The sequence below is a fragment of the Quercus lobata genome, chromosome 9, assembly GCF_001633185.2.
Source record: "Quercus lobata isolate SW786 chromosome 9, ValleyOak3.0 Primary Assembly, whole genome shotgun sequence".
Taxonomy (NCBI): Eukaryota; Viridiplantae; Streptophyta; class Magnoliopsida; order Fagales; family Fagaceae; genus Quercus; species Quercus lobata.
The window spans coordinates 14,056,887-14,082,857 of NC_044912.1; the positions used below are offsets into that span (position 1 = coordinate 14,056,887).

The 25,971-nt window shown below is 31.8% G+C and overlaps 2 protein-coding genes across 4 annotated transcripts in view; both read right to left on the reverse strand.

The window, feature by feature from the left end:
• Nucleotides 1–3,078: 3,078 nt before the first annotated feature.
• The window catches only part of LOC115959786 (O-glucosyltransferase rumi homolog), a 35,397-nt gene continuing 12,504 nt past the window's right edge, over nt 3,079–25,971 (reverse strand). For all 3 annotated transcript variants that reach the window (XM_031078367.1, XM_031078365.1, XM_031078366.1), the window contains 2 exons: nt 25,512–25,877; nt 3,079–3,392 (listed from right to left, as the gene is read on the reverse strand). In XM_031078367.1, the coding sequence (XP_030934227.1) occupies nt 25,515–25,877 (363 nt within the window). In that variant the 3' untranslated portion in view covers nt 3,079–3,392; nt 25,512–25,514. The remainder of the gene's footprint in view (nt 3,393–25,511; nt 25,878–25,971) is intronic.
• LOC115959788 (O-glucosyltransferase rumi homolog) lies at nt 3,242–10,963 on the reverse strand. Its single transcript, XM_031078368.1, has 6 exons — nt 10,239–10,963; nt 7,157–7,749; nt 5,311–5,503; nt 4,680–4,744; nt 4,288–4,498; nt 3,242–3,758 (listed from the first exon to the last, which is right to left on the reverse strand). Exons 1-6 carry the CDS (start codon nt 10,440–10,442, stop codon nt 3,396–3,398), a joined length of 1,629 nt encoding a protein of 542 aa, XP_030934228.1. The 5' UTR covers nt 10,443–10,963; the 3' UTR covers nt 3,242–3,395.

Here is a 25,971-nt window from a genome sequence, read left to right on the forward strand (position 1 = left end):
TTAAGATTTTTGTGTTTGTAACCAAGTAGGAAATTGTGGAGTGATCTAACAAGAACTCACTTTGACAAAATTAAGTTCAGAAGTTGCCCCATTGGAGCTGACAGTCATGACAATATTTGAAGACAAATCTAAATTCTTTCATTTTGGGACTTCAACAAAATGCATTTCAGAAACATTGTCCTCCAAGAAATTCTGTGCAATATTTTAACTCCTTCCAAGTATGAGAGTAGAACCCAGCTTTCTAGTGTGGTTCCCCTATTCAATTGATTCAATTTAAGATGTAATATCCACAAGGTTAACAATTTTCCCAAAGATTTTGAGATGGGACCATTGAAGAAGTTATTATATATACAAAGAAAGATATGCAAGATGCCTAAATTGGCCTAATAAATATGGATTTTCCCTGTAAGCTGACTGTTGGACAAAAACATGTTAAGGTTGTTAAGATTTAGTTTGGTAATCGGTGCTTGGCTTTGTAGATTACTGGAGCCTAAGGAAAGGTACGAAAGTTTATTACTAATTGCTATTGTGCCATTAAATGATTCATAAAAAGATTAAGTGGGATGTAAAATTGACATTTGCAGGGACCAACACATGTCATGAAGTTGGCATTGACGCAACCATAATGCAGAAAGAGAAGGGAACTAATTCATTACCCGAAGCATATTTTTGTTCCCCTTCCAAGGTTGATGCCACTTGTAAAAATACTGCATGGAAGAAAGATGAGAAACCCACCATAGAGCATTCATACAAAGATCATTTCCCTGCATATTAAGAAAATAAATCTCTAATAGATTTCTAAGCTGCTGGCGAATGAATACTCCAAATCCTGTAAAGGAGAGATCAAGATGTGTAAGTCTCTTCCAAGTAACCAAAATAGCTTGGAATACCCTTACCAGTAGAATTATTAAACTAAAGTATTTTAGTAGTTCTAGCTGGACTAATGAAGGATTAATCTTGCCACCCAATGGTAATCTATATCAGCAGAATTTCAAATTCCTTGGTGGAGCTGGACCCAACTTTCCACTTATATTGACTCCAGAAACAACCAAGAGAGGATTTCTATTTTGAGTAATTTAAGTGCCTTGAATTCGATAACATATTCCAATTAACAGTCAGGCAATGGCAAATCAACGGTCACATGTGGAGAGAGACAGAGAAAGAGCAAAGATAGTGCAGCTTACATTAGGAGAGTTTTTATCGTGTGAAATTTATTTGTGATAGTTTGTTGAGTACTTAACGTTTCAAGAAAACATTTTCATTAGCTCTTTAAAGGGGAAAATGTTTTTCGCTACAGAAACCATTTCTTTTAACTTTGTTTTCTGAAGTACTAAACACCAGAAAACATTTTTTGGTGAAACAAATGTAAGGAAAAGAGAAAAACCAGTTTGTTTGGAAAATGAGTGTTGTTTCTCTAAGATGAAATGCTTAGGTTAAATCTTCTTAATCCTAGAATTAGGAAGATTTACTTTGAAAGTCTATAAAAAAAAAAAATTAAATTGTCTTTGAGGTGTTCTCACACAAGTCAGAACTTTTCAATATAGAAACCAGTACCTATTTGAGAAATGTGAAACAAGTTTCAACAATCTGTTGGTTGTACAACACACAAAAAAGATCCATTCAACAATTGCTATGGATTCAATGTTTGGGTGGGTGGTTGAGCTGTTATCCCTCAGAAGCAACTTAGTAAGCAATTTGCTCACCAACATTCGAACATAGTCTTCTGCATCCAAAGTAAAATGTCAACCTTGTCACTCATGACAAAAGCTTATTTTCTTCCATTGTTCCTTCAGTGTCTCTAAAAATAATTCCACTAGCAGCACTACTTGCAAGTCAAGTGCAATCAAAAGCTATTGTTGATTTTTTTAGTAGTGGAAAAATGAATGCTGAGGGGTTATTTGACTGTTCTTGCCGTCCTACTCAAGCTAGAATGGCAATGAACTGTGTCAAATCATAAAAGAATTGTGTCCATAAAATGAATATTTAGAGACATCAAAACCATCATAAATTTATCTAGGATGCTTGAGAATGATTTTTGAGATGCAGAGATTTGTAGGGAAATAAAACTAAAATTTGGTTAGATGCTTGGAACTGCCAACCTCTTTAAGTCCTGAATTTTACTGACTCATATATTATGGTCCAATTCCAACATCATATTTGTGACTCTAGGCCTTTAAGAACAAAGAAATTTCTTACAATCAGTTTAATGATACTTCTCTGGAGTCTGGATAAAGAGATCAAGAAAAACACCTGTGAAACTGCGAGGTGAGATATTATGATTAAAAAAATACCAATTCGTGGAGATTGATAGGCTATATTGTATTTTGTTACTTTTCAATGGCTTAAAACAAAAAGATTTAAGTAACTCTTAACAAATAATCAATTTGAGTAATATTTAACATATATACAAAGTGTTCATACAATTTTTGAATAGTTATCTCTTACGACAAGAATAGAGAATCAGAATATTTCCCAATAGGCTATATTGTATTTTGTTACTTTTCAATGGCTTAAAACAAAAAGATTTAAGTAACTCTTAACAAATAATCAATTTGAGTAATATTTAACATATATACAAAGTGTTCATACAATTTTTGAATAGTTATCTCTTACGACAAGAATAGAGAATCAGAATATTTCCCAATAGTCAAGTCTTGGTTTCCAAAAGTATCCTTGCCATGCCCATTATGTTGTTAAGCATGAAAAGTCTGCAGAATCTTGCAGAATTCTCAGCACAGTTCACACAAGAAAAGAAGAAGAAAGTGAATAGTGAATACAAGTTGAGAATGAAATCTATATTTAACTGTATGTAAGTGAGAGTACTACTGTCTCAGCAAAAAGAAAAAGAAAAAGAGAGAGTACTACTGTGGTAATTATACAGAGATATTGAGCTCAAGTAGCACATGTAATCAAGCTGAGTTTAGCATGTGGAAATACTAAATAACAAAATTCTGCATGTAGTTAATTAATTGAACTGATTGAATTTTTCCCTTAACAAAGCATGCAACTCAAAAGCTTAAACTAGTAAATGGAAATACCCAATAAATACACAAGCCTATAACCAAGCACGTACCCAACTGAAGCTATAAATGATAACCTATTTGCAGCTTACCATTGCTAGATCAATTTCTTCCTAACCTTGAAATCTTATATTCATAATACACTTTGAACCAAACAACACAATAAGACTGTTATCAAGATCATAAGAGGAGGTAAATTATGACTTTCCTCAGTAATCAAATAGTGATACATTTATTTTGTGGATTTTTTTTTTTTTTTTCCTTCTGTAAACACCATCCAAAATGGGACATATATGAGTAAATAATTGAGCTGTGACTTACTCCTAAAAAAAATATACATTAATGTGTATAAATAAGAATAGAAAAAGAAACCTCCTATATCAGCTTATTTTGATTTTCCCAAAAATTCTTCTCCCACAATTCCACTTGTTTTATTGAATTTTCCTTTCTCTGCAGAAATGCATGAAGAGATGGAGGATCATATGGATGAGGCATAGTGCATGGGCTAGTGTACGTGGGACCATTTTCCATGGATTCCATAAAAAATTTCTTCTGCACTCCTGCTGCTGGACAAGCCATTGTCTCTGCACAGACTTCAACAGCTTTTCTGGGTCTAATGGGCTTGAATGTTAAGAGCTTAGCATACTCATTTAAAAGATGAAACATGTAATCATATACATATTCCATCTTCAAGTCTTCTTGAATGAATTCACTTGCTGCCTTTCCCATTCCTTGTGCCTGAGTAATCAAATAAAAATAAGTAAACAAGAAAAGGGAAAGGGAAATATGAAAATCAAAGTCAATTCAAAACTGTGTTTGAAATTTTAATTTTGGTAATGTATCCTTCATATGTCCCATGAATTTTGTGTACTTGAGGTATGAATAGAAAGATAGCAACAAAACAAGCATGGGTTTCGCTTTAAAGAAATTAAACATTGCAAAAAAACTGAAATGATCAGATAGTTTGACATATGAGAGCCTTTAAGCTTTTAAGTAGTTGCTTATTGGCTTCTTATAAGTTATATCAGGCCTGTTTAAGTTCAAAACTCATTGTCTAAAATCATCCCCCTATGAAAATTTTTGGCACTGACAATACTTATTTGGTCATCTACTTGTGGACACCAATGTACATACACCAGACACCTAATCTCAACACTTTAAGAACCAACATTACACTTTTTACTTTTCAAAATTTTGATGAATAATGACAAAGTTGGATGCAATTACACCAATGACATCTTCTCAACAAGCCTAAGTATGATATTACCTTTTGCTTATGGCTGTTGCCCCAGTCAACTGCGAACTTTATAGATTTGCATTTGTCATCATTCCTTACAGGCCAGTAGTGGTGCACTGGCATCAAACCTCTTGTGAAGAAATCATAGTAGTGGGGCTTCACAAGTAAGCTAACAGAATCACAAGCAAGAATGTATTTTTCACTGACAGACCAGGCAGAGCCTTCGATATAAATCTTATACCTGCGTTTGTTGTGAAAGGAAGAAAACATATTACTAATTGATAATGCACATAGTCAACAAAAAGAAATGATAGAGTGAACATGGAATTAGTAAACAAAAAAAAAAAATCATAAAAACTGAAAACTAAAGACAAGCATGTCATGGAAAAAAAGCAGAAAGAGATTGAAACTTTTTGTCTCACCTATAATTGCATTGGCTAGCCAAATCTGACTGTTTGTATCCTTCCTGTGATTCTCGGATCCAATCCTGCAAATGAACACTCACTATTGTACCAGTTGCAATACTTTTTTTACATGTGACATAACAAATTTGCTCATCTTCATATGCTCATGAAGCATCCATTACTCTATCATTCACCATTAAATCCCTATCAACATGTTACTGGCATGCAAGAAAATATCTACTTTTCTCTATGTAAATAGAAAAAGAGGACCCTCATCTTCTTTAAAGCGCATACTTTTAGGTTGGCTTAAAAGTTTGGCTCCCACATACACCAAAAGTTGCTAGTGGACTCCAAAAGCTTCACTATGGGGTACGCCTAAAGAAGAGACAGCTTAGTTGCTTTCTATTCTTCAGTATGTATTTCTTCTTTTCAATAAGAACTTCATTTTAATTATACATTGGAGTAGAAGGGACATATGGCCTAGTTATAGGAGTGGCTAGGATAACTGTTTTTGTTCATCAATGCAACCATATGGTTGAAATTAATTGGAGAACCTAAGGTAAAACACATAAGAAATTGTATCTAAATTTTATCTATTCAATGATATACAAATAAAAGAACTTTGAAAGAAAGAAATTCGGAATGTTACCTGAGCATATACACGAGCATTCCAGTCTTGATTGTCAGAGACATTACATTTCATGAGTTCTTGCCTGATTAGAGCAACCGATGGATTACCCTTCCAGTAAGCATAAGGTTCCCTTGCCATCCATCCCATCCTCTTGTTGCCTTCTTTTAGATCATTCAACAAATGTTTCCAAGGCTTTATATTGACCTCAGCCCTACACAAGTACATGTCATGTTAGGACTTAGGAGGGAAGTTATAGAAAAGAGATATTGTTTATTAAGAAACGATCCCTTCCTTGGGTAGTTAAGAACATCAAATAGTTGTGCACAAGCATGAACACAAACTCACACACACAACATATATGCATATATGTACCTATGGTTTTATTTTTAAAATGTCATTGAAAAAAAATGTGCTTTATGAGAAAGGAATAAAGTATTACCACTTGAATGTTCTTGATTCAATTTCTCTTTTGAACTTTTAATATTGTAGTTATAATAAGATATCATCTTTCATATAAGATTATATGGATCTCAATGAGAAATTGTCATTCAATATTGAGAATTTTAAATACTTGAATTTTATACCCAAAAAAAAGAAAGTAAGTTAAACAAGTGTACTTGCACATTTTAAGTAAAGGAGGGGGCATTCAAACATTAGACGTCTTTGTGGGAAATATCAAAAAATGGATCCTTAAAAGTTCAAACCTCTTATATATTTGAATTTAAAAGACCTTTTAATGTTTTGTTTTGTTTTTTTTTTTGAGTATGAGTTCATAATTTTAAGGGGGCAAAGTCTAAATTTTATTTTTTTTTAATTAATTTTTGTAAAGCATTTAATTAATTTATTTTTTTAAAAGTCATAACATCCCCAACCCAATAGATAGCTCCACTCCTGCTCAAATGCACTCTAGGGTGTATTCCAAGGTTTGTTTATAATTAAGGAAGTGATGACAAGCTTTATAGTTTAGAATAATTATTAACTATTGTGGGAGTAATTTTTTTTTATTTTTTATTTTTTTAATATGGGATCTTACTATGTGAGTTTATAGTAAAATCTATCATTCAAGCAAGAAGATAAAGTATTAATCCCATAATATTGAATAAAGAAATAGTTTTTCTCTAAACTAGTTTGAAGGAATCTCCTACAACCTTCTGTGTAGATATTAATAAGACCATTCACATATATTATTTAAATAATTCACATGACTTATTTAAAAATATCATGTGATTAAAAATACACATATATGACCCTTTTAACCACCCAATAGTGCATTAAAGCAAAATTTCTCAAAATAGTTTTTTTTTTTTTTTTTTTGAAAGACTCAAAATAGGTTTAGAGATAAACTTTTTTAAGTTGAGTAATAACTCCTTAATAGTTTTAGGGGGGGGGGGTTAGCAAGTATGACATAGATCAATTTATAATATTATAATAAGCTGTGATTTAAAAATACACGTATATAATCCCTTTAACCACCCAATAGTTCATTAGAGCAAAATTTCTCCAAACAAGTTTAGGGGTAAATTTTTTTAAGTTGAGTAATAACTTCTTAATAATTTGAGGTGGTAAAATGTAAGTATGACATAGATCGATTAATAATATTATAATAAATATTGGTTTAATTGTGCTAAATTGATTATTATTAAAATGAATAAAGTTACTGACACAATATTTCTATAACAAATCTTAAGTGACAAGTAGTAATGAAATTAAATGAGAAATAGTAACAAATTACTGCATAGAATTTGTTGTAAAATTGTTGTTATTTCACCAAAGCTATGGAGAAGAGTGAACCGTTGGATTGATTGCGACTGAAACAAGCACAAGTGGAAATTGTAAGTAAGAGAGTTAAAAAAAAAAGTCTTACCATCCCCAAAAGGACCAATCAGGGAAAACAATATCCAGTGTATCGTCATCCCCACAGTACCGAAACAGCGGAGGTGGGTTTGTGGAATTGGGCCCTTGATAGTCCTTCGTTTTGATGACTGGCCAGTCAACGCAATCAAACATCAGCTCCAAGTCAGGAATTTTCCCAGGGTACCTCCGCAGTAACTGTAGGATCCCCCACAGCGTAAAAACGTCTCTAGTCTGAAACGCCCTATGAAATCTCTCCACGTAAGCCTTGCCCTTCACTATCACCAGCCTGAAATTTGCTGTCGCTTTAGCCCTTTCCAACATGTCCCTCGTGATCCCAGTGTGGGCCCAGGGCCGTAGATCTTCGTGGATCCAACGGAAGTACTCGGGACACGTGGGTGGTAATGGACGGTCAGGATCTTCTTCTGTGTTGAACGTGGTTGGGTAGTTTGAAGGGCAGGTTCGTGTGAGGCTGTAAGCTGTACAGTTTAGTGGGATCGCAATTGGCTCTAAGGGCTTTTTAGGAATTTTGGGGATTCTTTGAGGGTATACGTGGGATGTTATAGTAGTTAGTTTTGATTTTGGTGCCGAATTGTCAGCTATACCCTGAGACACGTAGCACAATGCACAATAGTCAATAACACAAGAATAATTTAATTCTTACGCATGGTAAAAAAATACTTCTTTAATTTTCTCAAGAAAACCTATGGGTAAATAAAAATCAATTACCTCAATAAAATAATAAGATAGAACATAATCAATCATTATCTTATAGACTTCTTGAACTCATGCCTTAGTTTCACAATCCAAATGCAGTCGAATTTGACTTGGAGAAATGCCTAATTCGATAATAACTCCACATATTTTTTAATGTATTCATTGTTTTCAGAATTGTTTTTTTTCTAACAATGAAGCTAATTGTCAAAATTTGCATATACTTCCTTTGGTTTCGTTATTTTGCAAAAGTTGAACTTATAAACTCTAGCTAAACAGGTACTAAAGTCTAAATATAATCACTTAGAGTTCAAATGGCTTCGAAATAAGAAAAAAGTGCAGCAAAAATTAGTATATAAAAGAATCGTGCGCTTGATTTTACTTTTCTTCAATGGTAAGTACATAATTTACATGCTCATTCTTTAAATGTGTCATTAGAGGACTCTTTTAAAATAAATAATAAAAGTAAACTAAAAAACTCATTTCATAAACAAAAGAACAATCAACAAGATTATCATAGAATATAGGAATGCCCTAAGAGCATTCCCATTGGCAATTGCAAATGGGAAATGTAGGGAAAAATTACAATCAAGGCACAAAAAGGTGTTAGCAACTGGATTTGTAAAATATCAAAATTGCAAATTTTTTTGCAATTGTGCTACAATGCCATCTTAAATGTATGATGGCATGTAGCACAATTGTAAAAATTATAATATATTTTAATTGATAAAGTAGTAGAAAGAGAGAGAGAAGAGAGAGAGAGAGTTGTATTGAAATATATATATATTATTTTAGTAGGTAATATATATTATTTTAATGAGTAAAATAGAAAAATAAAAATTAGAATATTAGATATAATGTAAAATAATAGTATAATCGATAAAAATAACTTTTTGAGATGGTAAAATAAAATAGAATACAATTTTCTGAGCCCTTGTTAAAATAAGCCGTGAGAGTAATAAAATAATTTTGGCTAACTACAATTATTTAAAATGAGAGTGAAAAGAGAAAGCTGTCCACAACTACCGGAAATCTAGTAAATTACCATATTTTTTCAAACAGTATTCAACCTAGGAATGATTTTACTACCGACAAAGACAACGCGCAATTTGTCAGTTGTTAGTGATCAAAAACGGCACAACTTGTTTGATCGCTAAACCAACAGCTTCTAGACACGTTTTATGACTTCATTCACTTTGTTTGTACTTGACCCACCCAAAAGTTTTTTTTTTAAATACCCAAAAGCCAACTCAATATTTTTAATGGAGATGTTCAGCTCTTCAGAGTTCCCTTCTTCCCCCGTACGTTCTGTAACTATGGAAATTATCAAAAATAAATAAAAATAAATAATAAATAATGTTAAAGTGATAATTTTTTTTTTTCTACAAGCTATATATAACAATTTATTAATAAGATTTATATTTTTTTTTCTACAACCTTTATTACAATTTATTAAAATGATAAGTTAGTATCACTTCTATCTATTTATATTATTACAATTTTTTTTTTTACAGTTTTCATCAATCATAATATATTAAAATGATAAGTTATGATTAAAATAATACAACTTTCACATATATCTATTACTACTATTTTGATATATTATTACTATTTTATGATGAATAATACGGTAATACCTCTCTCACATATATCTATTGCTCCTATTTTTATTTCACAACACTAAAAGTTTTCCGCACGAAATTATGAAAAAAAAATTTGATCCTCTCTAGTTCTTGAAAACAAAATGATACTACTATACTAGAGGTACAACCTACAATAGTTGACATCACTACAAGTTCATAATCATAGTCGGCTCAATAACAAGTAACTTTATTGCCATAACTATTACCACACTTTACCTACATGACAAGTTGAAATTGTCTATTCACATATACTCATTATTTTTGTTTGACCATTTGCAACTCAACACTTCGGTGAATTGTGACTGAAATTGCGAAAATTATTAAGAGTAGACTTAATCGTCACTAATAGAGGTCCCACGTGGTGATGAGTGTCCCCCATTAATGACTACCTTCTTTGTGGAAGTCTAAGACCGAGTGAGATTGAGTGGTTTAACAGCCAAACTTAACCGACACTCAAGCCGCGAGTTTAGGCCTAAAAAATCTATCTTGCTCCATAATAACACCCCGCCACGTGTAGTGTATGCATTTACATACACCAAAGTGTCGTTTTATGAACTCTGAAAGTCGTCGTTTCCAGTGCGATACGGCTCAATATGGTGGTGGAACCTCACCACCTCAAGTGCCGTTTGAATCGCGGAAGATAACGACGTGTCGCATAAAATTTCTTTCACAAATAAAGTAAAACACACCATCATTGATAGTAGTAGAGTATTATTATAATAATACATTAATACTTACAGTGGTGTAGAGCACGCGCGTGAAGACAAACGCGCCGGCGATCAGGAAGAAGAGGAAGATGAAGAAAGCAGAGGATCGGGCAGGAGCCTTCGTAAATGGCCGCCAGATCATGTCTGCGAAGTGACGATAAAGCCCCGACCTTGGCAAGAAATAACACCACTCAAACCTCTGATGCATATTGTAATTGTAATTGTACTCTCTCATGCTACGTTTCGAATTTCAACTATACACTTTCTGACAACAACTTCACTCAAACTTTTGTTTTCTCAACTGGGTTTCTCGAACTTAGCTGATGGGAGATTTTGAGATGATGGGTTTTTGTTAAGTGACATGATATGATCTACCCAACATTTCAGTTACTGTTGTTGTTGTGCAGGAAAAATGGACCTGATATGTTGGGTTGTGTTTGGTAAGTGCAACTGAATTTGTTTAGATCAGAGATAAAAGCTTTGGGTACACTGACAAAACAAGGGAAAGGAAAATGCAAAGAGAGAGATATTTTGGGTGCACGAAAAAGTAAAGTATGGAAATGATGAAAGAAAGAGGTGGACGATGTGAGAAGTGAGAACTGAACTCACAGGAAGTGAGAGGGTTTATTTTATTTTAATAAGGAAACTTTTAGAGGTAGATAGAATCTCGTGAGCAAATGTGACTTTCTATCCCAAACTCTTTTTTTCATTCACTGGACAGAGTATAAAAAAGGACAACAGAGTTTCACTAATTTTAGATCTAGGATGTGAGTGACAAAGAGGCAATAGGGCCATATGTGTAAGCCCCCACTTTTATACAGAACAGCATGCGAGAATACAAGGAATATCTAATTTAGTTAGAGAAATATAAAAAAGTTGCTACCAAGAGTTCTCCTTATGATTTAAAAGAAATTTCTAAAAATTGATTCTAATTAAGATGTCAAAAAAAAAAAAAAAAAAAACTTAGATGTAATAAGGAAATGAAGAAGAATTCAATTTATAATTTGAGTTTATAAATCGAAAGAACAATATGATATTCAAAGCATTCACATGATCACATCTATTTTTGAACTTTGATATAAAAAAAATCACTTCTTTATATTTTAGCTACCTAATATTAAATTTTTAACACATGACTTTTCATTTTGGTATACATCCAATTAAAATATTTATCATAAATATTTTTTTTTTGGGGGGGGGGGGGGGGAATAGAGAAAAAGGAGAGAGGATTTGTTTGAATAAAAAAAGAGAACAAAGTTTTACAAAATATTCCATATGACACTGTCGCATTTTGCAAAAGATAAAATATTTGAATTGTGTAACAAAAACTGAAGATGTAACAATTTTTAGGTGGAGTTTGGATAGCGTTTGCGTTGCGCGTTTGTGATGTTTTTTTGTGGGTCTCATATATTGTTCACAGGACCTGCAAGTACTTTATTCAGTAAAAATAATTTTAAAACTATGTCCTACGATACTATTCACACATTTAAAAATTATTTTACTACAGTATTTTCAGTGTTTAATAATAAACGGTATCTATACAGACCTTTAGTGTTTCTTAATAGCATTCTTCTTTTTGCTTTTTTTGGAGTAAAGGATAAAAACTTTATTTGTTAGAAGAAAAGTGTACAGAAACAGAAGTATAACAAAGAGAGCATACATATTCACTTTTGTAAAGTTTGGACAACTTTTGCAATTAAAAGTCTTTCTTTTTTTTTTCTTTTTTCTTTTTTTTTTGATGAAGAACCAATTTTGTGAATAAAATTTGACTAAAATAGATGATATGAACTATGAAAAATGGGACATGAATGCTTTCAATTATGATGCTTTTCAATTTCAATTTCGGTTTGAGTATTAAAAAAAAAGGTTTTGAAGGGTCAGATCCTAAAAACAACCTTGCATCATAAGTAAATTAAGAGAGATTATTACCTTCATGGAACGACTTGTTCGCTTGCCCTCCCTATAACAATAGGGCCCAGCCTCATATGAAAGGAGGAGACCACCAAACTTTTAATCCACCGACTAATACTTTTTAGTATATTAAAGATCATATTTTATTTTACTAGGTGATGGAAGAATCTTAGGAGGTGATATATTAATAAGGGTGATATTTTCCGGTATCTTCCCCCACCTTTTTCACTGGCTCTCTCTTAAAAAGTCATTTAAGATCTACGTGCTTAGTTTTTATTTAATTTTATTATTTAAGTTTTTATTTTTGCTATTAGGAGTTGGTAATCAAATAATGAATAGGATAAATTGTTAGCTTAATATTTGAATAAATCTTATCTATTTATTGTAGATAAAAATTAGGTTTCTTTTGAATTTAAATGTTAGCTTCATCTTGTAAAATCATCTAAATAAATGACTTGATGTTAATTTATAAAGAAAGTTGAAAAATATTATTGATGTGATTTTAAGTTTTAATAATATAATTTGGATTGAAATAGATTCCAGTTAGATTAACGGGTAAAATTTTTTTTTTTTTTTATATAAAATAAAAGATCTGACATTTGAATTATGCCTACATAAAAAACCAGTTGATATTTTAACTTAATGATAAAGCCATAAAAAGTAATAATAATCATAGACTGGAGAGTGGACACCGGCACAAATTGATAACTAGGGTTGAAATATAAGAACTATTAGACACTTCAAAATTGTGGTGACGTTCTATATTTTAACATTAATGGTGAATTTGGTCATGAAGAAGGATATATTCTTTAATAAATATGGCTGGAAAAGTGGTAAATCTAGTTAAATTCTACTCACTTGAATTTCAAGCTTTTATACCATAACATTTATGCCCCGTGTTGAAGTGGATGTCTTTTGTACGAAATTTCTTTTGCATACCTGCGCTCTTTATGTTAGGCATGGGGTAGTTGTAACAATCAAATTAAATTTGCAAAGAAATTTTGCTTCTACTTGAAAGGTTCTCACTTCTCATTTAATTTTTCGATCAACTTTTTTCTCCATTATAGTATTGGACATTGAGTAATGGAAAATTCGGTGAAACTAGTAGAGAATACGGTAGAGAAATTCTTTATCATGATCTTTCAATTTATATTTACAGTGTGCTTTATATGACTTTTTTTTTTTATTGACTTATTTTATTTAAAAAATAATAACCTATAAAAAAAAAAGGTTATCTCAACAGAAAACAAAAATTTTATATACAAAATTACAATTACACCTGAAGAAAAAAAAAAAAGTAAAAACTTAAAAATTGTACACGTTACATAAACCGAACGTAGAAATAAACTTAAATTTAAGCTAAAATAAACATTTCCTAGGTCTAAAAGATAAAAGATCATCTCTGAAAAGCCTTTCCTCTATTGTTTTCTTTCCATCAAATTTTTCTCTTTTCTAGATATATAAAATTAGATTTTCTTTTGTTCAATTTGCATAATAATAGGAATTAAAGAAGTTAAACAAAAGGGGACTCTTTATGTTAATAAGAAATTTTCACAGAAGATTTTTCTTATAAGAGTTGAAATTCTCCATTTCCACTTAGGAGAAACAAAACAAAACCATGGACCATCCGAATTGGATTGATACACAATACTGGTAAATCTTATCAATCTCATCTTTATAAATATAGTATAATTGATGAACTAAACTTCTCTAAAAAAAAATGATCATGAACTAGAATTTCCAACAATTTGAGAGGAGTTAGGTTACATGTATATGGTATTCCATTAGTAATAATTCTTTATTAATTAAGTAGTAATATTGCTAACCTTTTTTTTTTTTTTTGAGAAAAATCCCCTCTGGGGTAGAGATCTTATTATTGCATCCGTAATAAATCGAGTTGATACACCTCAAAAACGTCTGATGGAATAAACTACATCCAAACCAAAAAAGGAACACTGGCAGCTTGTCTAGCAAGCTTGTGAGCCACACAATTTCCTTCTCTGTTAATATGCTGAATTGAAATAAAAGAAAAACAAGAAATTAAGCTTTTGATGTCTAACGGAACATGTCCCATAGCCGAAAGGTCCATTGCTAACCTTTTCAGCTTATTTTTCTCTTCTTTATTTTATTTTTTGGGGAGTACGCTGTACTGTCTGTACAGTACCAGGCCCATGCTTAGTGCAACAGCACATATATGGGCGATGCACAAGGGCACGACAGCCCCAAATTTATATATGTTGATTTCATTTTGTATTCTAGTCCTCCTGTGGACTTAATTCCTTGTTTAGAGGCTGATTGCTATGGCTTGTACAGCAGCAGGATTTGTTTTGATCCTGGGCTCTCTGTTTAGTGGGGAATGAAATCTTCCTTTTTACCAAAAAAAAAAAAAAAAAAAAAAGCAAGCTACTATGCTGGACTCTACCCTTTGAAATATATAATTTATTTATTGATTCGTTGAAATATATAAATTTAATATTGTATATATATCAGCCTGTATATATATCAGCCCACATGTCTAAATATGAAATATTAAACACATACTTAAATAAACCAATGTTAGTGCAAGTGCAACAACACATGTTCTGTGAGGTGCCTTTGTATCAAAAATCGTTTAGGTCAATCCGTTTGTAAAGGTTATAATTTATGGCACTCTTACAATGATGAGAACAACTATTTATCTATAATTAGAGAAGCATTATATTAGGCATGGAAGCACGGTTTCAAGAAGATAATCTTTTTTCTAAGATCAAATCAAGGGGTGAAGCTAATTTAGACACATCGCCTAACTAACTTGGAGATCGTTCTCATCATAGATGATATTGCAACATTAAAGAAGATGATTTAAGCACATTCATATCCAAGTTGATCCTCAACCGGTATTCCAAGAAGTTCAAGGACAACAAGTTTTACAAGTCTCTCCTAGATGTGATTTTATTTGGCGGTAACCAAAAAAAAACAACACGTGTCCTATTAATAGGTGAGCAATTGTTAACAAACCCTTTTAGGAAAATTTTGATACCATTTTCATAAGAAATGTAAAAAACTGTCAAATTTTTTTTTTTCTCATAAAAAGTTTTTTTAAAATATTTTCTAAATCATTATTCTTAGGGCATTCATTTACTTTTCTCTACAAATAAAAGGCAAATTTTCAAGCATTAGTCTCCTAAACCAGGTTTTCTTAAGAATGTAGAAATGCTCTAGCTCTAGAATTCACCTTTTGTGTTCTAAGAAAAGAACACCTTAAGACTATTGCAATAATCCAAGTTGAATGGGAGAAACCACCTGAGGGTTGGTTTAAACTTATTCTGATGGTTCATCACTTGGAAATCTAGGTCCTGCAAGGAGTGGAGGTCTTATTAGAAACACTTATGGAGATTGGATTAAGGGTTATTCTTGAAGAATAGGATGTACACCATTGTATCAGCTGAGTTTTGGGCTCTTAGAGATGTTTTTTTTTTTTTTTTTTTGAGGAAGTAGAGATGGATTAATTTTGGGTTTACAACCGAATATCCAAAACTTAGAAGTAAAACTTAATGCTAGTCTACTCTCTTTCATGCACATTAATGCAATAATTAACTTTAGATCATCCTCCATCTTTTGTACTACGTTTGAAGTTTTTAGATCATTACAATATTTTCATATTTTAAAGAGGCAAACTTTTTTTTTTTTTTTGATAGGTAAAGAGGCAAACTTGAGTGTGAATGTGTGATGGAAGAAGAGAGCGTGACCAGTTATGATATTTAGGTTATTTTGTATATGTCTTTATGATATTTTTTAATGGGTATTCTTTTTTTAATATGGAAATTTATAATGGGTTTTCTAAGTGATTCTCTTTGTCCTCTTTAAATATGGTTTTGGGGACAAGTTTGAAAATAACATAAAAGTAGTAAAAGAGGATGGCCAACATGTATGGGCAGTTTCCTCTCATTCGGCAATATATGGATTTGACAACCATTTTCTCAAAAAATAAAAATAAAAAAAGGATTTGACAACCCACCTACTCTTTGGATAAGAATGATATAGTGGTTCATCAAAAAAAAAAAAAAAAATGATATAGTGGGGGAAGTTTAATTCATTTCTTCAGGAAAAAAATCATTTGGTCTTCCTTTTCAAAGAGTATAAACTTTCTGATTGTTGAACAAGTGTATTCATACTCTGTTTGTTTAGCGGTAATACATTTTCAAATACAAAATAATTTTAGTAAAACATTATTAGGTGTTTGGTATGATATATAAAATATTTCCAGCACAAACTACTAAAATTAGTGCCTCAGTCATCAGAATCGTTAGTGCTAAAAGTCCAATGATCAGATCACTAGCGCTTAAGGTGGTTGTTTAAAGTAATCACTTTTAATCCCTAAAAAACTTTATTTTTTTTTTTGAAGAAATAATCCCTAAACAACTTAAAGCAATTAATTTTAGTCCCTAAAAACCTTGAAGTAATCGATTTTAATCCATAACAAACTTAAAGTTGTCACTTCTAGTCTTTATTGAATGATGACATACCAGTTTTTAGTTTGATCACGATATATAAAGGACTAAAAATAATTGTTTTATACTTTAGGGTAATGTTTGTTATACACACCTACACACCCTGCTACATACTATTATAGTTCAATATAGTTCAAAAATGTGTGTCACAGGGTTTTTTTTTTTTTTTTTTTTTTTTTTTTGCCCTTTTCCCTAAACTTTTGGGCCCAAAATGGCTCAGATACTAAACCCGAGGAACTAATGGGATAGTATTTGAGCCTTTCTTTATGTCTTGTGGAGGAGAGAGGGTTATTGGTGAGTTGGCAAGTCTGGTTTCTTTTTTACCTTGGGTCCCACGTGTTTGCATGAGTTGAGGCTTTTGTCTTATAATGAGTTGGGCTGCTCTTTGTTTCAAATAAAGCATTTTTACCTATAAAAGCTTCGGCTTTCAAAAAGTTTGTTTAGATTCCATGACTTTGTGATTTAATTAAGCCTAAATAATTTAGCCTAAGACCCACTCTTTTTATTTGTAAAACGTGCTAATATGGAAAGAGCTGCCCAATAAAATTGGGCCAAAAGATATGAGGAAAAGGTAAACTAAAAAATATATTTTCCAAAAACTTAGGTTGCATCATGCCAATTTTTATTTATTTAATTTTTATATAAATAGATCTTTTCTTAGAAACTTAGAATTTTTTTTTCTGCATAGAACTTAGGTTGCATGCCAATTCATTGATATAGGTTTTTATTATTTTATTATTTACATTTCAAGTAAATAAATGAGGATTTAAATTTTGTACGTTTCTGTTTAAAACATAAGAAGATGCAAATTATCCTAAAAGTTGGTTAATATGAATAAGTATTATATATAAAAAATTATATATATATATATATATATACATCTGGGTTGGGTTCAAACTACACCTGGTGTAATTTTAAGCAATATTATATCACTCAATATTTTTAACTTGAATGTGAATTTTGACAAATTCACCGTTAGATTACATTCTCTTCATATATTCTCCATGCTTACAAATTTTAAAGATAATTAAAGATCAATAGTCATGTCATCAATCAATTATTTAAATTCAAGTTTTTGTAGTTTAAAATAATGCATAAAAGATAAGTTTATGAATCGAATGGTAAATTATATCCGATTGGCATGAAAATTAGCATATATGTTAAGAACATATAATTCAACGGTTGAATTTTCAAAATATGAATTCAATAACAAGTTATTGGGTGCCATAATATTGCTTAGAGTTACATTAAGTGTAACTTGAATCCATCTCTCTCTCTCTCTCTCTCTCTCTCTCTCTCTCTCTCTCTCTCTCTCTCTCTCTCTCTCTCTCTCTCTCTCTCTCTCTCTATATATATATATATATATATATATATGAAACACTAAATGATGGCAAAGCAAGCCCGAAGGTTGGTGAGGGGACAAATTTTCGAGATTTATGTCAATGATGAAAGTTTTTTGAGATTGTGCTTTTCTTAAAAAAAATTATGCGGTTGAATTTCATATTTTATTTATACAATTAAGCGACAAAGACCTTTTAATTGTTTGATCAATTAGCACAAACCCTTCTCCATAATGTGCTGGAGTTAACCAAAACTTGGATGGGATCTTATGCTCAAACCCTATACAGTATTTTCATGCAAGAAAATCAATTCCTTCAAAAAATTAAAAGGAAAAAAAAATCAACTAGTTAAACTGAAGAAAGCCAGAAATTATTGAAGCCCATTAAGCAAAATTATATTTACAACTTGTTAGTTTAGAGATATTTGGAAAAGTTCCATCCAGCATAAAAGTACTGTGTGTCTTGACTCTTGAATCGCATTACACAGAAACTTTATTATAAAATGAATTCAAAACTAGGTGCAGCAAACAAAGCAATAGAAAACATCAAAAAATAGATGATGATATTTGTTTTACACAGTAATGTGGTGTAGAGTGTCATTGTATGCAACATGAAAACTTTCCCTCTAATAAAAAACCATTATTATAACTATGATCATTATGCTCCCCCAAGAAACATTTCTAATTATGACCATATTCCTTAACCCAAATTTCATAAAAAACAAGTATGATGATTACAGTTCTTAGCACCCATTTGTGTGTGACCATAGAAATTATTTGATTGAAGGTTGAGAACCATTAAGCTTGAACACCTATGTCCTATCCATGAAGGCATGCTTCCTTCAAACTTATTTTCAGCAACATCAATAATCACCAACTCTTCACAATTTTTCAAAAAAGATGGTAATTTTCTAGAGAACTTGTTGTATCGGTGCAAAGACCTAAGAAGAGTCAAGGATCCAATCGAAGCGGGAATGTTGCCAATGAAATTGTTGTTTTCCAAATTCAAGACCACCAAACTATTCCACTTCATCCAACAATCGGGTATTTTTCCTGATAAAAGATTTTTGCCTAGATTTAGAAGTTCTATTTGTTTGGACTCATTCATCTTGTAACACAAAAGGTGAGAAATTGATCCAACAAATAAATTATTAGAAAGATCTAGCATGGTCACGTTAGAAGATATATAAGGTAACGAAACTTTGAAATGGTTTGATCTTAAATCAATTACTGAAAAAGTAGACAAAATCATTTGACTGTTTGGGATCTCTCCATAGATTTGATTGTGGGAGAGATTGAGAAATTTGAAATTAGAAGACAAGTTCCAAAATGAAGATGGAACCATATCTGAAATCCCTATGTTGGATATGTCCAAAACCCAAAGATGACTTTGTGAACAAAGCCAAGAGGGAAATTTTGGCCCTAAATTCCATGATAGCAAGCTTAAATCCTGAATTTGAAAATGAAGAATCCAATTGTGACGTACATCTAAAGTCAGTTGGTTTTCAAATGCATAAAATATGTACAATCTTGTTAAATTGGAAAAATGAACTTCAGACACAACACCATTTAACATATTTGATTCAATAAATAAATTTGTTTGTTTGGAAAGCTGTCCAAAATTTTGAGGGAAAGTTCCGTTAAATCAATTATATGAAAGATTCAAAATCTCAAAGATGTAAGATTTCTTATAGACTCTAGAATTGGACCCAAAATTGAATTATTCCAAAAAGAAAGTATCAATAGATTTTTAAATTGCCCAAGTTCATTATTCAAATGACCAAAAATTTGAACATTACTCAATTTTAAGAACTCTAGGCTATACAAAAGACACCCTAATAAACTTTTCAAGATTTCAAATATCTCTTGACTCCAATGGTTGGATGACAATATGATTTCCCTTAAGTTACAGAAATTACCCAACGATCTTCGCAACTTTCCTCCAAGTTCATTGTATGATAGATCAATACTAATGATAGATGTTAAGTTTCCAACAGCATTAGAGATTGAACCCTGCAACTTATTGGAGCCAAGGTTGAGAGACTGAAGATGAATAAAGATAGACAACCAATAGGGAATTGAAGAGTTGAAATAGTTGCTAGATAGATCCAAATGTGTAAGAAAAGTCATGTTCTGGAGATCAACAGGGATTGGACCTTGAAAGTCATTGTCAGATAGATCAAGAGAAAGCATATTATGAAGACCAAAGATCCATGATGGAATTAGAGTATTTTCAAAATGGTTGGATGAAAGATCAAGGGTGGTGAGAGATGAAAAGTTAACACTTGGTGTTAATGGAATGTATGGAAGTGCACAATCTGACAACTACAACTCTAACAAGGAAGAAAGTTTGTTTATATCATGTAACCAATCAAAGGCTGTGCGGAGATTTGCATAACTCATATCAAGATGTTGTAGCAAAGGAAGACCAGAAAGCCCTTGAAGATTATTAACATATGAATCATTACCTTCAAGATTGAGATAATGCAAATTTGAGAGATTTCCAAGATGATAAGGTATCACTTCCCCATATCCCACATTAGAGAGATTAAGAAATCTTAAACTCCCTATTGAACTGAGGAATCTGGGAATTTGAGTACCATTGAATTGTTATATATAGCTCAGGTCCAAGTAATTCAAATGCTTCAAATCAAGAAGAGAAGGATTTATATTACCACCAAACTTTGACCGCTCATAAGCTTCAACTTCAGCATCATATATGTCAACGTCACCTGAATAATCATATGGAGGAGGAGGAAAGCTTCTGAGGGTCTGTTTGGATACTGCTTATTACTGAAAATTGAAAACTAAAGACACTATAGTAAAATAATTTTTAAATATATGAATAGTATTGTGGGACCCAATTTTAAAGTTGTTTTTGCTAAAAAAAGCACTTGCGAGTCCAATAAACAATACATGAGACCCATTTAAAAAAAGCACCCGTTGAGAAACGCACAAAATGCGCTTCCCAAACTCACACTAAGATGGAGTTCACGGACATGACTAGTAACGTCGTGGCAGGCAACTCCCACCCATTGGCAACAATCCTCATCACCAGCCCAAGAGGCAAGTTGGTTTAATGGATCATTAAGATGTTGCTTGAACTTGAGAAGGGCTTGTTGCTCGCTTTCAATGCAATGAACCTCTGACTCTCCGCTGCATAAGAAGTTGGCATGAATACTTGCAATAATGAGCAAGCCAAAGAAAAGGAATGTATTCATGATAATGCTATCTGATTATGCTTAAATAACAACAAGGATAGCTCAAGATAATGATACTAATTGCATGGTAATTTATAGGAGAGAGCAGAGTTTTTTTTTTTTTTTTGAAGCTTTCTTTCATATTTGGCAACCATTATAAATGGGTTTTGGATTTTGACTTTTGAGTTTGGACCTGATACAGACGCAAAACAACCCATCCAAAGTTCAGAGCATCACTCTTCAGCAAAAGTCAGCCTCAGCCGCAAAACAACCCCTCTAATTTTTCAAAGTGAATGGAGTTGGTGAGGTGAAAAAGAATTTGATGATGCATATTCAAGCTGAATTTTTCAACTAAAAAAAAAATTGAAGCTGAATTTTGGGAAATCTAAGTATAAATTCAAAATTTTCTGTGGGTGCCACGATTTGGTATTGATTTAGCATTTAAGCAATGTTACACTACCTAAGAATCTTTTATGATTTTACATTTCAAAAATCTATTTATTAAATTACATAGTTTTTATGCTTTTAGAACTCATGTCAATTTTGTACTATTATGATGTTATTTATTATTTGATTTATAAACTTATTTTTTATACATAATTTAAAATGGTTTATTAACAAATGCTCTTAGGGCATTTGTTAATAAACTATTACAATAAGTGAATCAATACTATTAAAAACTCTCTTTCAATAGTAATTTCTATCTTTTTGCCTCCTCTGCTCTCTACCTTGATACTTGAATGTTGTTAACTGTCCGTTGACCAACCATTGGCTAACAATTAATTTTTCCCAAATGACATTTTCTTTTTTGCTCAAATTAATTACTTTACAACTTAATTTTTTGTGTAAATTCCAAATTTGAGATCTATTTTCCAATTTGAGACTCTAAATTGCGAGAAATTATTAGGTCTACCAAGAGGATTGTTGAGGTGGTCCTCATGATCCTTCTAACCAATAAAACACTACCATTTATACAAATGTGACACCTAATGGTTTTTTATTTTTAATTTTTATGCTAATTAGGAATCTTACTCACATATTTGTATAAGTAGCATTATTTCATTGGTTTGGAGGACCACCTCAGCAATCCTCCTAGTGAATCTATTAATTCCTCCTAAATTGCCCCCAAAAAAAATTATTTTCCCATTTAGGGTTTATTTCCTTGAATGAAAGATTTTGTTCATATAAGTATTAAGAATTACTCAATTACAACAAACATTAATGACTCATTTTCAATATGGCAATGTAACACAGGAACATGAATTAATTTTTCTAAAATTGATTTTCATAAAACGATTTCCATCAAAGCAAAATAGAGTGCCAACTTCTCAAGCTAGGCAAAACTTCTCAATTTAGACAAAAAAAAAAATTGTTTTCTATTACCTATTTTTCTTCCTCCCTTTCCCATTAATGTTTACACTTAATAGCATTTTTCTCAGTCTAGTTTTTTCAAGTGTCATTCAAATTCAATCATGTTAAGCAAAGCTGTTGGGAGTCGATAATCTTTGACAAACAAACAATATTTGTGCGAAGAATTCAATTTTCATTTACCGCACACCTTGAATTAATACCGTATACACTAGGTTTTCTTTGCTCATAATGGGATCATTTTATGGTGGGGTACTGAAAGTTTAGTTACGTGAAGGAGTAGCTAGTATAGGACCATAGCCCAGAGGTATCGATGTATTGTTGGTGTTTATTTACATCAGCTTTTTTGGTTTAAATTGATTTTATTTTGTTTAATTGATTTCTTTAATTTATAATTTAATAGTTACAATAGAAAAGAAATTGGTAGATTTAAACTCTAAATGTTGCATTAAAAGTACCCAGAGGTGCCAAAGAATTGGGTTACAAAGCTTTTGGCACGTAATCTCTTAAAAGAAGAAGGGTTCCACTAAATCCAACAGCAACTAATAAGTTTTTCTGAAAAATTAGGAGGATTTGGCAGCAAAATCATTAAACTAAATAATTGTATGAACAAAGTTTTTATTAAATAAAACAAACTAGGAAAGGATTTCTATTTTGAGTAATTTAAGTCCCTTGAATTCGATGACATATTCTAATTAACAGTCGGAAAATTATAGTGTACTTCCGGAGTACCATAAATGCGTACTCCCTCCTCTCACATGAATGGTGGGTATCATTAATTAAATTCATGGTAGGACCCACCATTCATGTGAGACGGAGAAGTATGCATTTATGATCAAGCAATGGCAAATCAACGGTCACATATGGAGAGAGAGAGAGAGAGAGAGAGAGGAGCTTACTTTAGGAGAGTTTTTATTGTGTGAAATTTATTTGTGATAGTTTGTTGAGTAGCAAACGTTTCAAGAAAACATTTTCATGAGCTCTTTAAAGGGGAAAATGTTTTTCACTATGTTGGACTTGTTTTCCATTACAGAAACCACTTCTTTTAATTTTGTTTTCTGAAGTACCAAACACTAGAAAACATTTTCTAGTGAAACAAACGTAAGGAAAAGAGAAAAACCAGTTTGTTTGGAAAATGAGTGTTGTTTCTCTAATTTAGTAGGATGAAATGCTTAGGTTAAATCATCTTAATCCTAGAATTAGGAAGATTTACTTTGAAAGTCTTATTAGGAAAAAAAAATTGTCTTTGAGGTGTTCTCACACAGGTCAAAACTTTAAAATATAGAAACAAGTACCTATTTGAGAAATGTGAAATGAGTTTCAATAATATGTTGGTTGTACAACACACACAAAAAAGTGCCATTCAACAATTGCTACGGATCCAATGTTTGGGTGGGTGGTTGAGCTGTTATCCCTCAGAAGCAACTTAGTAAGCAATTTGCTCACCAACACTCGAACATAGTCTTCTACATCCAAAGTAAAATGTCAACCTTATCACTCATAACAAAAGCTTATTTTCTTCAATTGTTCCCTCAGTGTCTCTAAAAATAATTCCACTAGCAACACTACTTGCAAGTCAAATGCAATCAAAAGCAATTGTCGAATTTTTTTTAGTAGTAGAAAAATGTATGCTGAAGCCTAAAGGGTTACTTGACCGTTCTTGCAGTCCTCCTCAAGCTAGAAGCACAATGAACTGTGTCAAATCATAAAAGAATTGTGTGCATAAAATGAATATTGAGAGACCTCAAAACCATCAGAAATTTATCTAGGATGCTTGAGAATGATTTTTGAGATGCAGAGATCTGTAGGGAAATAAAACTAAAATTTGGATAGATGCTTGGAATTGCCTACCTCTTAAGTCCTGAATTTCACTAACTCATATATTATGGTCCAATTCCAACATCATATTTGTGACTCTAGGCCTTTAAGAACAAAGAAATTTCTTACTATCAGTTTAATGAGACTTCTCTGGAGTCTGGATAAAGAGATCAAGAAAAACACCTTTGAATCTGCGAGGTGAGATATTATGATTAAAAAAATACCAATAGGTGGAGATTGATAGGCTATATTGTATTTTGTTACTTTTCAATGGCTTAAAACAAAAAGATTTAAGTAACTCTTATCAAATAATCAATTTGAGTAATATTTAACATATATTCAACGTGTTCATACGGTTTTTGAATAGTTATCTCTTAAGACAAGAATAGAGAATCAGAATATTTCCCAATAGTCAAGTCTTGGATTCCAAAAGTATCCTTACCATGCCCATTATGTTGCTAAGTATGAAAAGTCTGCAGAATCTTGCAGAATTCTCAGCACAGTTCACACAAGAAAAGAAGAAGAAAGTGAATAGTGAATACAAGTTGAGAATGAAATCTATATTTAACTGTATGTAAGTGAGAGTACGACTGTCTCAGCAAAAATAAAGAAAAAAGTAAGAGTACTACCGTGGTAATTATACAAAGATATTGAGCTCAAGTAGCACATGTAATCAAGCTGAGTTTAGCATGTGGAAATACTAAATAACAGAATTCTGCATCTAGTTAATTAATTGAACTGGTTGAATTTTACGCACGAGTGTTTCCCTTAACAAAGCATGCAACTCAAAAGCTTAAACTAGTAAATCGAAATACCCAATAAATACACAAGCCTATAACCAAGTACGTACCCAATTGAAGCTATAAATGATAACCTATTTGCAGCTTACCATTGCTAGGTCAATTTTTTCCTAATCTTGAAATCTTATATTCATAATACACTTTGAACCAAACAACACAATAAAACTGTTATCAAGATCATAAGAGGAGGTAAATTATGACTATCCTCAGTAATCAAATAACGATACATTTATTTTGTGGACTTTTTTCCTTTTTTCCTGTAGACACCATCCAAAATGGGACATATATGAGTAAATAATTGAGCTATGACTTACTCCTAAATAAAATATACATTAATCTGTATACATAAGAATAGAATAGGAAAAAAAAAAAAAAAACCTTCTATATCTGCTTATTTTGATTTTCCCAAAAATTCTTCTCCCACAATTCCACTTGTTTTATTGAATTTTCCTTTCTCTGCAGAAGTGCATGAAGAGATGGAGGATCATATGGCTGAGGCATAGTGCATGGGCTAGTGTACGTGGGACCATTTTCCATGGATTCCATAAAAAATTTCTTCTGCACTCCTTCTGCTGGACAAGCCATTGTCTCTGCACAGAGTTCAACAGCTTCTCTGGGTCTAATGGGTTTGAATGTTAAGCGCTTAGCATACTCATTTAAAAGATGAAACATGTAATCATATACATATTCCATCTTCAAGTCTTCTTGAATGAATTCACTTGCTGCCTTCCCCATTCCTTGTGCCTGAGTAATCAAATAAAAATAAGTAATCAAGAAAAGGGAAAGGGAAATATGAAAATCAAAGTCAATTCAAAACTGTGCTTGAAATTTTAATTCT